This window comes from Melospiza melodia, chromosome 20 (genome assembly GCF_035770615.1).
Source record: "Melospiza melodia melodia isolate bMelMel2 chromosome 20, bMelMel2.pri, whole genome shotgun sequence".
Lineage (NCBI taxonomy): Eukaryota > Metazoa > Chordata > Aves > Passeriformes > Passerellidae > Melospiza > Melospiza melodia.
In genome coordinates, this window is record NC_086213.1 from 13114039 (window position 1) to 13127994 (window position 13956).

Consider the following 13956-nt stretch of genomic DNA (forward strand, 5'->3'; position numbering starts at 1 on the left):
CCCGGCCGGGGCGTGCCCGGATGCGGAGCGCCGGCCCGGGCGTCATCCGCGGGCGCCGCAGCCGCTGCAGCCCGGCCGGAGCGATGAGCGCGGGTGAGCGCGGCCGGGGCGGCCCGGCGGGGGCTGTGGACGGGTCTGGGGGTGCCGCGGCGGGGCTCGGGCTGCTCCGGGGGAAGCGGAGGCGGAGAGCGGGGCCCCGGGGCTTCACCGCTCTGCTCGGGGCCCGCAGTGACGCCGCTGTGCGCTCCCTTTGCAGATGATGAGCTCAGCCTGCTGATCATCGTTCTCGACACCAACCCCATCTGGTGGGGGAAGAGGGCCCTGGGAGAGGCTGAGGTACGGTCTGTGGGCGCTGGCACTACTGATGACCATTTCTGGGGGAAATGTAATCATTTTTTTTTACTTCTGAACTGTGCTAATATTGTCTGCTAAAGCAGGTATAATGGGTATCCGTAATACCTTTTGAAATAGCTATGCAGTATTCATTAGAGCTTTTTTAACAGCAAAAGCTCTTTCTGCATCTTCAAATGTAGGTTTTTAAACTGCAGTCATTTCAGAGATTACTTCTGAATTGCTTCTCTGTAAATGTTAGTGTGCTACATCTGCTCTGTTCTTTTTTCCAGCAGTTCACCCTGTCGAAATGCATCGATGCAGTGATGGTGCTGGGGAACTCCCACCTGCTCATGAATCGCACCAACAAACTCGCTGTAATAGCAAGTCACACTCAGGAAAGGTAGAGCTGTTCTGAACAGTGTGAACGTTTCCAGTTTCCTGTATCTGTCTCCTGATTTTCTTGCTTGATGGCGAGAATCCAAGTTAAAAGTGTATAATATATTGTCTTAAAAAAATTAGCTGAAACTATATAGGAAAGAACCATAATGAGTTACAATGCACCAAAAGGAAGACAGAAGGGAGATTTAAATAGACTTAAAAATGCTCAGAGAGAGAATGGTAGATATATGTGGAGTAGAGCAATGCAAATGGCAGAAGTTCCCTGTTTAGGGGATATTTTTACCCCCAGATGTTTGTGAATCTCAGGATCTACCCCCAAGTGCAGCCAAAGAACTTTGCAAGATCTCTTAATAGATGTCTCAAAAGGAGGGAGCTGAATGTGGGTTTTACTCCAGTTTAAGGTCACCGACCTTACACAGCCTCATTAATGCCTCAAGCATTAAAAGGATTTTAAATTAAACATCAGAGTATTGTTATTTGCAGCTGATTCATTTATAGCATTTTTTCTTACATGAATGCTTTGTTTTCCCTCGGTTTCAGCCGTTTCCTGTACCCTGGGAAGCGTTGGGCTGCTGCAGATCCCTTTGGAGAAGGAGGCCCTTCCATGGAATCTAACTGCTCTGGCAGCAAGGATGGAAAATATGAATTATTAACAGCAATAAATGATGCAATTGCAGAAGAGATTAAAGACCTCATGACAAAGAGTAAGGAGAAGAAAATTCTACGCTTAATATGCAGAACTGGAAAACACACTTGTATTGTCAACGAGTTGCAGAAATGTCCTCTATTTTCACCATATGAATTTTAATATGCTTAAAGTAGATGAGTTTATTATGTTTGACAGTTCAACCCTCTGCATTGGTATTATTTGCCAAAGATAAAAATGTGTGGTATTTTGTATTGTTAGGTTCAGTAGCTGCTTTTATATATAAAAGTCACTTTTGCACTTTTTCTTGTGTTGCAGCTGACATGAAAGGCCAGCAAACAGAAACCCTGTTAGCAGGATCACTTGCTAAAGCACTTTGTTGTATCCTTTTGATTACAGAATCTTCAAAGCCTTTATGTGTTCTCAAGATTGTTTCTTATAGTACTAACTTTCACTATTCTTGTTTTGTTATAATACTTAAAACTGAAACATTTGCCTGATGGCTGTGGCTTGTGCTTGTCAAAATGTGTATTGGCCAAGGTGGTGAATGTGTGGTATGGATCATGGAATTATTTCTAAAAAGGGAATGTAGATTCCTTAATTGCAGCTCATGTAGACATCAACAAGATGGGCAAAGACCTAAAAGGTAACACCTCTTTTCCTGTTTTCAACACTGAGTAAACATTTTAACCTGAATAACAGGTATAAATACACATGCACACACAAACAAATATACATGTTTGAACACACCCCCATTTCCAAAATTTACACTAACAGGTAGAGATTTATTTTGATCATTTGAAGTTGCCTGAATTAAAAATGTTGAGGGACTTGATCAATGGTCCACGTCCTTAGGGAGATTTTCTGTTGTGTGGAAATAAACTGTAACTGGAATTTCTGTGGAATAACTGGAGGTTGAGAGGAATTAGTCCATAGATAATTGCCACTGGGACTGGAAATAGTTTCATATAGATATTTTATCTGACATGTTAGATCTAACATCCAGTATATTCTGAGGTGTCATATGCTACAGAATTAAAGGGGTGCTGATTAAACAAGGTGCTGATGCATTTCTCTTTCTTTTTAATACTTAGCAAATCAAGAAATTAAATCAAGGATTCTGGTAAGAACTTTTGCTGTCACAGTTTTCTTTTAGTCTTGAAATCCAGTGAAATATGTAGGCTAACAAGTCTGAGTTTGTATTTAGGTCATAAAAGCTGCAGAAGACAGCGCATTGCAATACATGAATTTCATGAATGTGATCTTCGCAGCACAGAAACAGGTGAAGCTGGCCTTTTTTTCCATTTATATTGTCTTTTATTTCTGTGTAAAGATAACACAAATGTTAATTTCTCTTATGATTACATAATTTATAGTGCATTTATCATGGAAACAAGTCATGACAGAAACACTGACAGAGCTGTGTGGGTTTTGGCTAAATTTGTTTTTTGTGCATGCCGTCTCTTGTAGAGTATTTTGATTGATGCCTGTGTCTTGGACTCTGATTCAGGTCTTCTACAACAGGTACAGACTTGCTGTTCTTATTTGCCATTTATATTAACTCATAAAAACTTGATGTTAGTTCAACACATTCTTCAGCTCTTTCCTTTAATCAAGAGTGGGTGTGGAAATACGTTCAGTGGATCTGACAGTTCTGCCATGCAGGCCTTGTGCAGTACATGGATATTCTGAATGCCCTGTTAATGTCATCAAACAACAATCTGATCATGGTCTCTGCTTTGCAGGCCTGTGATATCACGGGTGGCATATATTTGAAAGTGCCCCACATGCCATCCCTTCTGCAGTATTTGTTGGTAAGTCACTTAATAAACACTTCAGTGTTTTTCATGTGTCAGATATGAAATGTTCACTTCACAATTCCCGATAATACAGGAATAGCAACCTAATTGACAAAATACTTTTCTCTATCCATGCAGTGGGTTTTTCTCCCTGATCAAGAGCAGAGATCCCAGCTCGTCCTTCCACCTCCTGTTCATGTTGACTACAGAGCTGCCTGCTTCTGTCATCGCAACCTCATTGAAATTGGCTATGTCTGCTCCGTGTGCTTGTCAAGTAAGCTTATAAATATTTAACAGCCTGATTTCTTACATTCCAGTGACCTGTTTTAGTGAAAGCTGATTCTTTGATTTTTCAGTATTCTGCAACTTCAGTCCTATCTGCAGTACCTGCGAGTAAGTGTTTACTCTTTGTATTTCAAGGGTGGGTGTGGGAATATGTTCAGTGTATCTGACAGTTGCTTTTCCATATTTTTTTCCAGAACTGCTTTCAAAATATCATTGCCACCTGTCATGAAAGCGAAGAAGAAGAAATTAAAGGTAGCTGCATAGCAACATTATGTAAATACATCATTACCTCCTCCAGAATTCCATGAAATGGAGCCTACTTGAGAAACTGATGGCACTTTTTATTGGATATGAAAGAGAACTGTGTGCAGTGCTATTACTTGTTTCTTAGGGGATAAATATTTAAAATGTATGTTTTCTATGCAGCCTGTTAAGTAACAAATCACTGTATTACCATGTAATCTGTGCTGTTTTAATACTAATTCTTCGCTGTAAGAGGAACCAGAAGTTGCATCCTGGTAAAGAGACACAGCCTGTGAATTTGAGGGTATTCTGCCCACTGCAAAGTTTCACACCTCTGAGTTATTTTCAAAGTCAAGAAAGCTTCGATTCTTTCTGTATGTTGGTGTAAAGTTAAGAATGACCATTCCTAGTGTGTAGGATCAGAATTACAGCACTGTGTTGTTCAGGGACTTCAGCTTCTTACTAGCAATATGAGCCATCATTTTCAAGATGGTTTGTGAGCCACTTGGAAAGAAAAAAAAGGTGCTAACTGCCCTGCATGTGCACTCAAATGTATTCATATTCCTGTGACTGTACTGTCCTTGTGGTATTTCTTTCTCAATTTATTATTTCTTCATTTGTGAATGAAAAGGCCTCCCTTAGTTTAAAGTAGCATCAATAAATGCAGACTAACTGGTTAGTCTTCAAGGTTTTATTTTGAAACTAGAAAACAAGAAATGTAGTTGTAATCTGATAACAGGTACAATTCTTATTTTTAGTATGTGGGTTTCCATCTGACATGTGACAAGAACAAAGACTTTTGAATTGGTGTCTTTTATGGCAGGAAGGTCTGCTGTGTACTTCTGAATGTCGCTTTCATTTAAAGAAACAAACGGTATCTCCTCCTAAAGAGAACCGTATAAATTGGTAGTTTAACCTTTCTCCTGAAAGGAATAGAGAGGAATTTTTTTCCACATAGAAAACGAGTTATTTTTTCCTGCCCAATGTGTTTACAGGAATTAGTCAGGTCTTGATATTCACTTCAGGTTTTGTCACTGTAACAGCTGCAGTGCCAGTTTTTTCTGGGCTTGCCAACTTAACAAGGCGAGCTTTTTTTCATTGACAAAAGCCATTTTGTGTGAAGGCTGTATTTATAATTTACATTGTATAAAACTTTTGTAATAAAGATTGTCTCTTTTTCAAACATGGTCAGTTATTGCTTTGATATTTAAGGGAGAGCTACATGATTTTCCTGGAGTTTTGTTGTTTGAGTCATATTAGTAAACAAATGGATTCGTACTTATTTCCTACAAATTACGTACTTCTCTTATTAATTAGTACTCTACTGCCTCTTGGTTAATGATTCTCTCACTTCTCATTTTAATTAGTCCACGTGCTCAGTTTCTCTCTTTTTTTGGGTTTGGATGTTTCTTGTGTCACTGGTCTCCTACCAGAATTACCTTTTAGCTGCTTGGATCTGATTTCAGCACAATTTTTGAGCTGGTTCTTTTAGTTTCTTCCTTAACTGGGAAGATGTCCTAGTGGTCCGTAAATTCTACCTTCTTTCGTGCTCATAATCAATCTTCCCAAACCATGCCCCGGGTCTGAGACCCCTAAACTTTATTATTTTCTTTTTTTTTTTTTTTCTTACACACTTAGAGCTTGCTTGTTAGCGTTGCTAGCTCTATTAGTTTGTAACCGGGCCCGCGTCCCCCTGAGGCGGCGCCGTTCCCGCCCTTTCCCCTGAGGCGGCCCCGTTCCCGCCCTCCGCGTTGCCATGGCGCCGCGCTGGCGCTGCAAGATGGCGGCCGGGCGGCCGCCGTAGCGCTATGGGCGCTGCCGGCTTCGGGGCTCTGCTGCTGCTGCTGCTGCTGCTGCTGCGGGCGGCTCCCTGCCCCGGGCAGCCGGCCGGGGACACCGGTGGGTCAGGGCGTGAGCGGCCGCAGTGAATGGCGGCCTCTGGGGGGCGAGGGACCGGCGGGGTGTGGGGATGGCGGTCGGCCCGCGGCGGGATCTGCCCGGGAGGGCGTGAGGGAGGCGGTGCAGGAGCTGAGGGTTCCCCTCCGGAGCGCGGTCTTGGGCGCCCCTTCCTAACCCGAACGTGCCCACCATGGAGTTTCTGCCGCTGCTCAGCCCAGAGGGGGCAGGTGGAGCAGTTTATGTCGGACCTTTCAGCATTGGCAAAGTCTAGAAAGAAAAATTCAGTGAAACCCCCCACTCCGAACCCTAAACTTGGCACTGCGGCTCATGCAGAATGCATGAGCCTGCAGCTCCGGGATCGCAGGACATTCCTGGCACAATTCATGGCCCCAAGAAATTAAAAAGTGTAAGCTGAAGTCAGCAAGAAATACTAAATATGGTGTTGTCTGAGCTGTGCAGTATCTGCGTGGACTGTAAATGCTGTAATGTCATTTTACTGCCTGCTTACTGGGCATCTTCACACATGTGAACTTGTGGCATAGAAAGCTACACCCACTCCTCCAGGGCTTGGCAGGAATGGAAAACATCCCTGTACTAGGCATTACATGATATTTTTCTTCTATTTGTAACAATTTAAAGTCTAAGAGTGTAAGAGTATAGCCCAAGCACAAGTTCTATATGTTTTACAGATGTTACCTCTTTCAGTCAACTTATTTCTTTCTCTTTTTTTTTTTTTTTTTTTTAGTCTTTCAGCCTTCGTTTATTCATATGTCAGGGCCCAGAGTCAATGCATTTTTTCTTGGCAATTCTTCAGGAGTTAATTTTTCTATAATTTTAAGTCCTAGAGATGCAGAGACAGGTAAGAACACTTCAACCCCCTTTCCCCATGTAAATAAATATGTTTGAATTGTTAATATTTTTTGACACAACAATTACTAGAGAAATGATAATGCATGTCATTTACTGTCTTAATAGTTACAGAAACAAGAATTTCAGACATTCCTGTAATTAACCTCTTAGTTCTCAGTTGTTTCTGTGTGAGCTGGGCCTGAGGGTGTACCTGAAGGCACAAGAGGAGTTTAAAAGCACTTCTCGTTTCCCAGTCCTTTCTAAATGACCTTTAATTTTTCCTTTTTTGTTATAGGAAAATTGCAACTTGCAAATTGCAGTGGAAGTCAAAGAGCTGGAGACTGGAATTTGGATGTAACTCCTGGTGTGGTATGTAAAATACTGATTCTTCTCTTATTCCACTTCATTCCAGCTTCTCTCTCAGAAACTGATGAATGGTATGGACAAGAGCAATTTCATACAAGCTGTCAGAGCTGTCAGACTTTATTTTGTGTTTTCCAGAACATTTCCAAGGTGACTGTAAGCCTCAGCAGAAGTCTGGAGCTGTGCTTGCCCAATGCCACCGAGTGCTGCCCCTCTCCTCTGTGCATGGTGGAAACACTCCAGGTTTTAGCCTGCCGTGGCTCAGTGATGCTGGCACAGCTCCTCATTCAAGCTGAAATATTTGCCAACTCTTCCTTTGCAGGAAATGTGTCAGGTAAGTGCCAAACAAGAAATGGCATTTTGGCTGCTCTTTTCCTCTCTGTATGGAAAAATCGGGATTTGGGCAGCAAGAAGAGATACTGAGCAATCAATGGAACTAAAAAAAAGGTTTCTACACAGGTTAAACTGCAGTGTGTGTGTCTTTTTATTTGGATTTCAGTCCACTTAATCTGATTTTCTCTCCTATTTCTGTTACAGAAAATGCAACCATCATCCCAAACCAGGCATTTAAGCCCTTGGGCTCCTGTCCTTGCAACTTAACAGCTGGAGCTTGTGATGTTCGTTGTTGCTGTGATCTGGTACTTATTTCTTGTTAAACTTTGATTAAGTGTTCTCAAAGTTTCTAGACTCTCTTGTCTGAGGGGAGAGAGAGGTACTGAATGCCTCAGACTAGATGGGCCAGGGGGGTGTTTGGATATTCCTGTATTTCTGAAGGTAAATATGTTCTCTCTACAAAGTTGCTTGATTTACCTGTAGGTTTGGCTTTATATTGCCATAAGTATTGCAATTACCTTGCTGAAGAGTGACCATTGTTTTCCCTTTCAGGAGTGTACACCAGACTTTCAGCAGTTATTCAGTGGATCATGTTTCCCTGGAGTGTTTGGTGGGGATGTAAACCCACCTTATGATCAGCTGTGCTCTTCCCAGCCAATGGAATACACCCCTGAGTGGTTTCCCTTCCTCTGTGTACAGTCTTCTCTTGACAACACACCATTTCTTGGCTATTTTTATCATGGCTCTATGTAAGTCTTAAGAAAATTTATTTTCTCATCACACTCTCATCACACTCATTATGCAACCAAAAATATAACCTTTATATGTCTTTATAACGAAAGTTACTTTGAAATTGGGGTTTTAGGGTGTAAACCTTAAAAGGAAGTAGAGAAATGTCATTGGTAGTATATAAGAACAGGGGACTTGAAAGCAAACCTGTAATTATTTGTGTGAGGTAAAGAGTTTATTTGTAAACTTGTTTGCAGTTCTACACCCAAAGTTCCTTCATTTAAGATCCCTCTACAAACTTCTCCTGGGAAACCTTTCACTGGTTACAGAGAAGGAGATCCAATAGTAACAGAAGAAGATGAGTATTTTACTGTTCCCCAGGTAATCCTTATGAGCTTTTGATTCCTCTTGGTTTGTTTGGAACTCCCTGCATCCCTCTCCCTATGGCTTTGCATCCAATTTCAGCAACTTGATGTTGGGAAGTGGTGGGGTGTATCTGTCAAAAAAACCCCTCAACCAAACAAACAAAAAACCCAAAACAAAACCACAAAGTCATTATTAAAAGTAAACATTATACTTCCTCATCCCCTTGCAAAAGGTAATGCAGTTTGGAGACACTTGTTGGTTATAATTACTTTCACAAATGAAGATGAAGTCATGGTGTTCATTGAAACTGCTTTCAAAGCTGTGCTTTTAAATGTTCACCTCTCTTTTGCCAGAGGCTGAGGTGTTCTTATAACAGCAGATAGCTTGCTTGTCAAAGTGTTATATTTGTGGCTGTAGCTGCCCTACACATTGTGGGGCATTTTACTGACAAGTAATCTTCAAATGGAAAGCAAAGGGGTAGAAAATGCTCATTTCTGTGAACCCCCTGCAGCAATCCATGGCTGGACAGTGTGTTGGGAATGCTCCTGTGGCCTATCTCCACAACTTTGATGTCAAGTGCCTGACCAATTTGGAGTCTTACAAGGAAGGCCTGCCCCACGACGTGAGGATAAACAGTGGCACTGCAGGTATGCTGCAGAAACCCGAGCAGGAATGTGTTCCATTGTTTCTCAGAGCTGCTGGAACAGAACAAACCCCAGGGCTGTTGGCACAGTGGCAAAATGTAACATCTGTGTTATCTGATGGCCTTAGTTCAGCATAAGCCCTTGTGTCCCACTGTTTCCCAGGATTTAGGAGGTAAGAAATAGCAGGATGGGCCTTTGTGTCCCATTTACCTGTTCCTGGTGACTCATTTTCAGACTTGCAGAGCCCTTTTCTGTCAGGAGGGTGCAGCATCAGCGTTTTAGAGTGAGTGAGAAGTGATTACTCTCTGCATTACAAAAGCCTGTACTTATGGAGAGTCATTTTGGAGTTTGAGATAATATGATTACCAGCATGAACATATTTTATTTTATGCTCCACAACTGTCTAATTTTGTTAGTCTATATTACCTCTGTAAGACCCACAGTTAATTAGCTCTGCTTTCAAAATACATAAACAGTCTTTGTCTTTACCAAAATGAATTTTCTAAATAATTTCCTACTCACTTTGCATAACAACAAGGATTGCACCTTGGATGTGAAAGCAGAAGCCTTTGTTTGTTTTTTGTTCTCAGACTTCATCCAACAAAATGTTGTCTATAGAGCCATCACTGACAGGAGCAAATTCATCACTGAAAGTGGTAGGTCTCTTCCATTTAATTAATGTTTCTTACTTAACCTGGATGGTATATGAAATAGATTATTTTGATGTCTAAAATGTTTACCTGCTGCAATTCTTAGGAGGAATTTTGTATGTTATCTAAGACTGAAAAAGTAAACTGTTTTTTCCTGCAAAGCAGGAAGTATTTCATTTACTCCAGTCCATCACAGCTGGTCTGGAAATCAGGTTCCTTACCTTGCACACATGGAGGATTGCACCATTGCACACTGAAACAGTAAAATAAATTCTCAAAAAGATGAATGTGGTAATTTTCAGAATTTTGCCAAGGTTTTAATGTATTCTTTCTCAGCTGCAGTAGCAGAGCTTTCTAATTGGAATGCTTTTCATTATGACCTTTTCTCTTTTTTCCTTCTGCCAGAAGATCTTCTTGCTGCTGAGGTTCTGTGTCAAAATGTAACTTTTGCAGAACATTATAAATTCATTTGGAAAGACATGAACATTGAGCAAGTCAATGTCACTGTCTTCCTTGGAAGCTTATGTGATGGAGGTATCATGACATTTCTTTTATAATTTTTGATTTATTTCTTTATCTTCTGCATGGAAATTCTCTGATAGAATCTCTTATTTACTAATTCCTCTTAAAAATAAATTCCCTCGGACTCTAGAAAGAAAATTATGGGGTTATTTTCCATTAATTTGTGTTGACTGAATTTTCTGTCACTAATGAAAACTAGAAGTTTGTGCCCTACATAGAACATACATTTTGCTAATTTACTTATTTAAAAATCATACTTTTTTCTTCCACCAGAAATCCTGACACAAAGATTCACAGTTGAATTTCTAAGTTTAAACAGTACTCATGGAGAGGAACTATTTGAGAATCCAGGTATTAATACTTCATTTTGCCTCTAAAAGTAAAAACATTTGTACTGTATAGATTCTTGTCAGTTATTACATTTTGTATTTCTTTTGTCCTTTATGTTGTCAGCCTTCACCTTCCTGCCTTACTGCACTGCCAATAGCAGTGAATGGTTCTTAGGCTTTTGTTGCATAGATATTGATTATTTAAAGTGAGGCCATTCCCACTGCAATGGAAATATCTTGTCATTTACTTCAAGATTGATGACATTTAAAACAATGCTAATGCTTATAGATTCTTGTGCAGTCTTGATAATTTACCCTTCTGTGTTTAGGGTATCAAGTTGGAAAACCAGTGAAAGCTGCAAATCTGAATGCTTCTGATCCTCTTGGAAGCCTGAACATTTGGCAGCCAGGTATTGGCTTGTGAGGTTACAACTTCAGTTGTAGTTAATGCTGAAATTTTGGAGCTTTATTTGGTTTTTGGATTTTTTAAAACATATTTTAGTTAAAGATCTCTGCCAGATTTTGTTTTTCTTTCCCAACCTTAAAGGTCAGTGAGAAAACCTTTAATGCTTTCTTGGAAAATTGAATGATTTGTATCTGGTTTTGAACTCTACCATGCTGAGTTTGCATTCTGATGTCTGATGTTTTGCACAAAATTGAAAGCTGGAGGTCCAAAGGTGGATAATAGGAAAGCTCAAGTGAGATGTTTTCATTTCACAGCTGGCAGAGGTTTATGTGCATCAGCAGCTGACAGACCAGTTCTGTTTGGAGTAGACTCATACTCTGGGTGCATTCTGGAAGTTGATATTAATGAAGATTGCAGCTTCTTAAGGTGAGCCTCACAAGCTGATTGTTTATCCCTGTTTCATTCCTCTTGATTGTTATGTGACTGTCTACAAGTGCCTCCCATCAGCACTGGTACATTCTTTTTAATTATTCATGGGTGTGTTTCAGCTTTCTGTGGTTAATAGTCTCACTTCTGGTTTTGATGGGAAATCATAATAATGGTTTCACTCTTTACTCAAATGAGGACTGTGTTGGCTGCAATACTTTTCCATTTCTTCCCTTCAGTAGTTGAAGTTTATTTTTGTTGTGCGATAACATCTTTCAGATGAAACTGACCTTAGGATACTGTAATACTGCAACCCAGAGTGGTGAGACAGCACAGATTTATATTCTGTGTGGTGTTACATTCTTTCTTTGCAGAGGAAACGTGACTGAGAAATTGAATGCATTAATACAAGCCACTCACATTGGAAAGAGGCACAATTCCAGTTACACTGATCTAAGTGACTGGGTGGAAATTATACGTAAGTGAGGCTTGTGTTGTTCTTTGTAGTCTAAATATGCCCATACAGTAAATAAAGCATGTCAAAATAAATCCAAATTGTAATTTCAAGTACCTAAAGCTATGATATGTGTGTCTGCATCCATCCATCCATCTATGTGTACACACAGGCACATAATTCAGTATGTCTGTGGATACTGGCATATTTTACTGCCAGCCTGTACTCATATGACTTGGTATTTATCCATTGATAAATTACTGCTTTAGGTGTTTTTTTATAGAGAGAAACATTTTTAATGTGCTCCTGTGTGACAGTTACCAGCATTTCACTGGGCTATGAGAATAATCTAATTATGGAATATATAATGTTTTCCATAATATTTACATTTAAATCCCTCTGTTCTCCTTTATAGGTCTTGATCCCTTTAGTTCTAATGTGAGCACTGGAGGCTTGAAAGGCTTTTGTCCAGATATTCCTGCAAACCTGAATATTCACATCATCTTTGCTAAGGTGGGAGCAGTGCAAGGGATTCCCCTGCAGGAAATTCTTGCTGTGCAGATCAGGTAAAGTGAGTTGTGTCTCTGGCTATCTGACAAATAAATGCTTCATTTTGAGCCTTGCTTACCTAACAGATCCCAAATTAATTTTACAGACAAAAAGGGTGGGTTTTGTTGCTGGTTTTTTACACGCCTTTCACTTTGCAACTCAAATTCCTTTGATCACAACCAGGTTAGCCTTTCTCCCTCTGAAATGAAAATTAAAGAAAAAATTAATGATTAAAAGCAGATAATCCTTACACTTCACTGAAATATTAAATAAAAGACACGATGCTGCCAGCAGGAGGCATACACAGGGCATCCCATCAGGAGTCATGTGGTGGAAGCAACCAGATTGTCCTGTGTTCTGGTTTGCCCCATTGCAGAGCTCTTAAGAGCTGAGCTAAATGCTTTTTTCTTTCCTGGAACAGGGAATTTTCACTCTGCAAACACTTCCCCCCCCTCCACCAAGTCAATCCCTATCAAATCAGTGGGATTCTGTTCTGTTTTACCTCATTTCCAGACTGTGCAAGTTCTCCCCTCGTATGATGTGGAAAATCCAGGGATTATCAGCCTCCTCATAAGTACTGTGTGCTTTGTCCTTTCCTGCTTGTATTTAGGGTCTAAACTTCCATTTCCATCCCTCAGGCAATAGTTATGCTGTTTGTTACAGTTACTCAACAGTCCTGTGGCAGTTCCAGTGTGGGCTCGGCTGCAGAAACACCCTCAGCTTCCTTCCCATCACAGCTTCTGTTCAGTTCATTGAAGTCCCAGCCCAGCCACCCCCTCCAGTGACCAGGTAGTTTTGGTACAAACATTGCTAACCTCCCATTTTGTTCAGCAGATGTAACATGAATTGCATTGACCAAAAAGTTCCTTTTTTCCAGGTATCAGAAGATTTATGCAGAGTTTGACTGCAATCAAAATGAGGTGTGCTGGCCACAACTCCTTTATCCACTGACACGCTTTTACACAGGTAAAATGATAAACAATGTGGGATGCCACAAAACATGGAAGGCCTTATTTCTTTGAATCATAATTAGATGTGGGGAGTTGTCTGAAAGAATGCTTTTGCATGCACTTCTATCTGTATCTTTTGGTTGTTTATAAACTAAAATTTAGCTTTCACATTGCTTACTTTTTTTTTTGGTTTTTTTTTTCAGGAGAACCATATTCCCAATGTCTTGCTAAAGGCCTGTTTCTGGCATTTCTTGTTTTACTTGCAACAATTATGAGCAACCCTTGGTTTTCTAAATTATGGAGCAGATAGGTAAAAATTATGGAGAAACACTCTTGGATTTTGTAGACAATTTATATAAACGTTTAAAGAGAGATAAAATCAATACTTCTACAGCGTACAGAAAATGGCTGTTACTTAAAACAAAAAGTAATAAATTATTTTTAAGCTCTAGACTCTTGTGTTTGGAGTAGCAAAGTGCAGAGTTGACTTCAAGAAGGTGGCAAGTCCAGCCCAGAGGCTGCAGCGGGTTTGGGATTGTCCTCATGGGTGGACCATTGGCCTCTCAAGCTGGTTCTCTTCTCCTAAAACTCTTGACAGTAAACCCCCTGTGCCCACCTATTTTTGGAGCAGTGGGCAGGCTTCTCACACTTCTGAGAAGTTGTAGCCCTTCAGCTGTTTTCATGTTCTGATCTAAAATTTTCTTTTCTAGTTAATGCTTTGCATTGGTAACCTGCAGTGTCTGTGCTCAGAGCACAGAAAACATCTATTCATTGTCCTTAGC

At 40.5% G+C, this 13956-nt stretch overlaps 2 protein-coding genes across 4 annotated transcripts; both read left to right on the top strand.

Moving 5' to 3' along the window:
• Positions 1-20: 20 nt before the first annotated feature.
• On the top strand, positions 21-4888 carry GTF2H3 (general transcription factor IIH subunit 3). 2 transcript variants are annotated; one of them, XM_063173172.1, is made up of 13 exons: positions 21-93; positions 257-336; positions 624-733; positions 1273-1436; positions 1697-1759; positions 1995-2024; positions 2473-2501; positions 2586-2660; positions 2849-2902; positions 3124-3192; positions 3316-3451; positions 3534-3570; positions 3657-4888. In XM_063173172.1, exons 1-13 carry the CDS (start codon positions 21-23, stop codon positions 3724-3726), a joined length of 990 nt encoding a protein of 329 aa, XP_063029242.1. In that variant the 3' UTR covers positions 3727-4888. The 2 variants fall into 2 exon arrangements, with proteins under 2 accessions (XP_063029242.1, XP_063029243.1); XM_063173173.1 differs by having other exon boundaries at positions 37-93; positions 627-733.
• Positions 4889-5481: 593 nt separating this feature from the next.
• On the top strand, positions 5482-13625 carry TCTN2 (tectonic family member 2). Of its 2 annotated transcripts, none has more exons than XM_063173270.1 (18): positions 5482-5604; positions 6350-6463; positions 6749-6822; positions 6955-7150; positions 7354-7454; positions 7702-7898; positions 8136-8259; positions 8756-8891; positions 9479-9544; positions 9944-10072; positions 10334-10411; positions 10719-10799; positions 11110-11221; positions 11596-11699; positions 12091-12241; positions 12888-13013; positions 13102-13190; positions 13378-13625. In XM_063173270.1, the coding sequence occupies exons 1-18, from the start codon at positions 5514-5516 to the stop codon at positions 13482-13484; spliced, it is 2076 nt and encodes a 691-aa protein (XP_063029340.1). In that variant the 5' UTR covers positions 5482-5513; the 3' UTR covers positions 13485-13625. The 2 variants fall into 2 exon arrangements, with proteins under 2 accessions (XP_063029340.1, XP_063029341.1); XM_063173271.1 differs by having other exon boundaries at positions 9947-10072.
• The last annotated feature ends 331 nt before the right edge of the window (positions 13626-13956 follow it).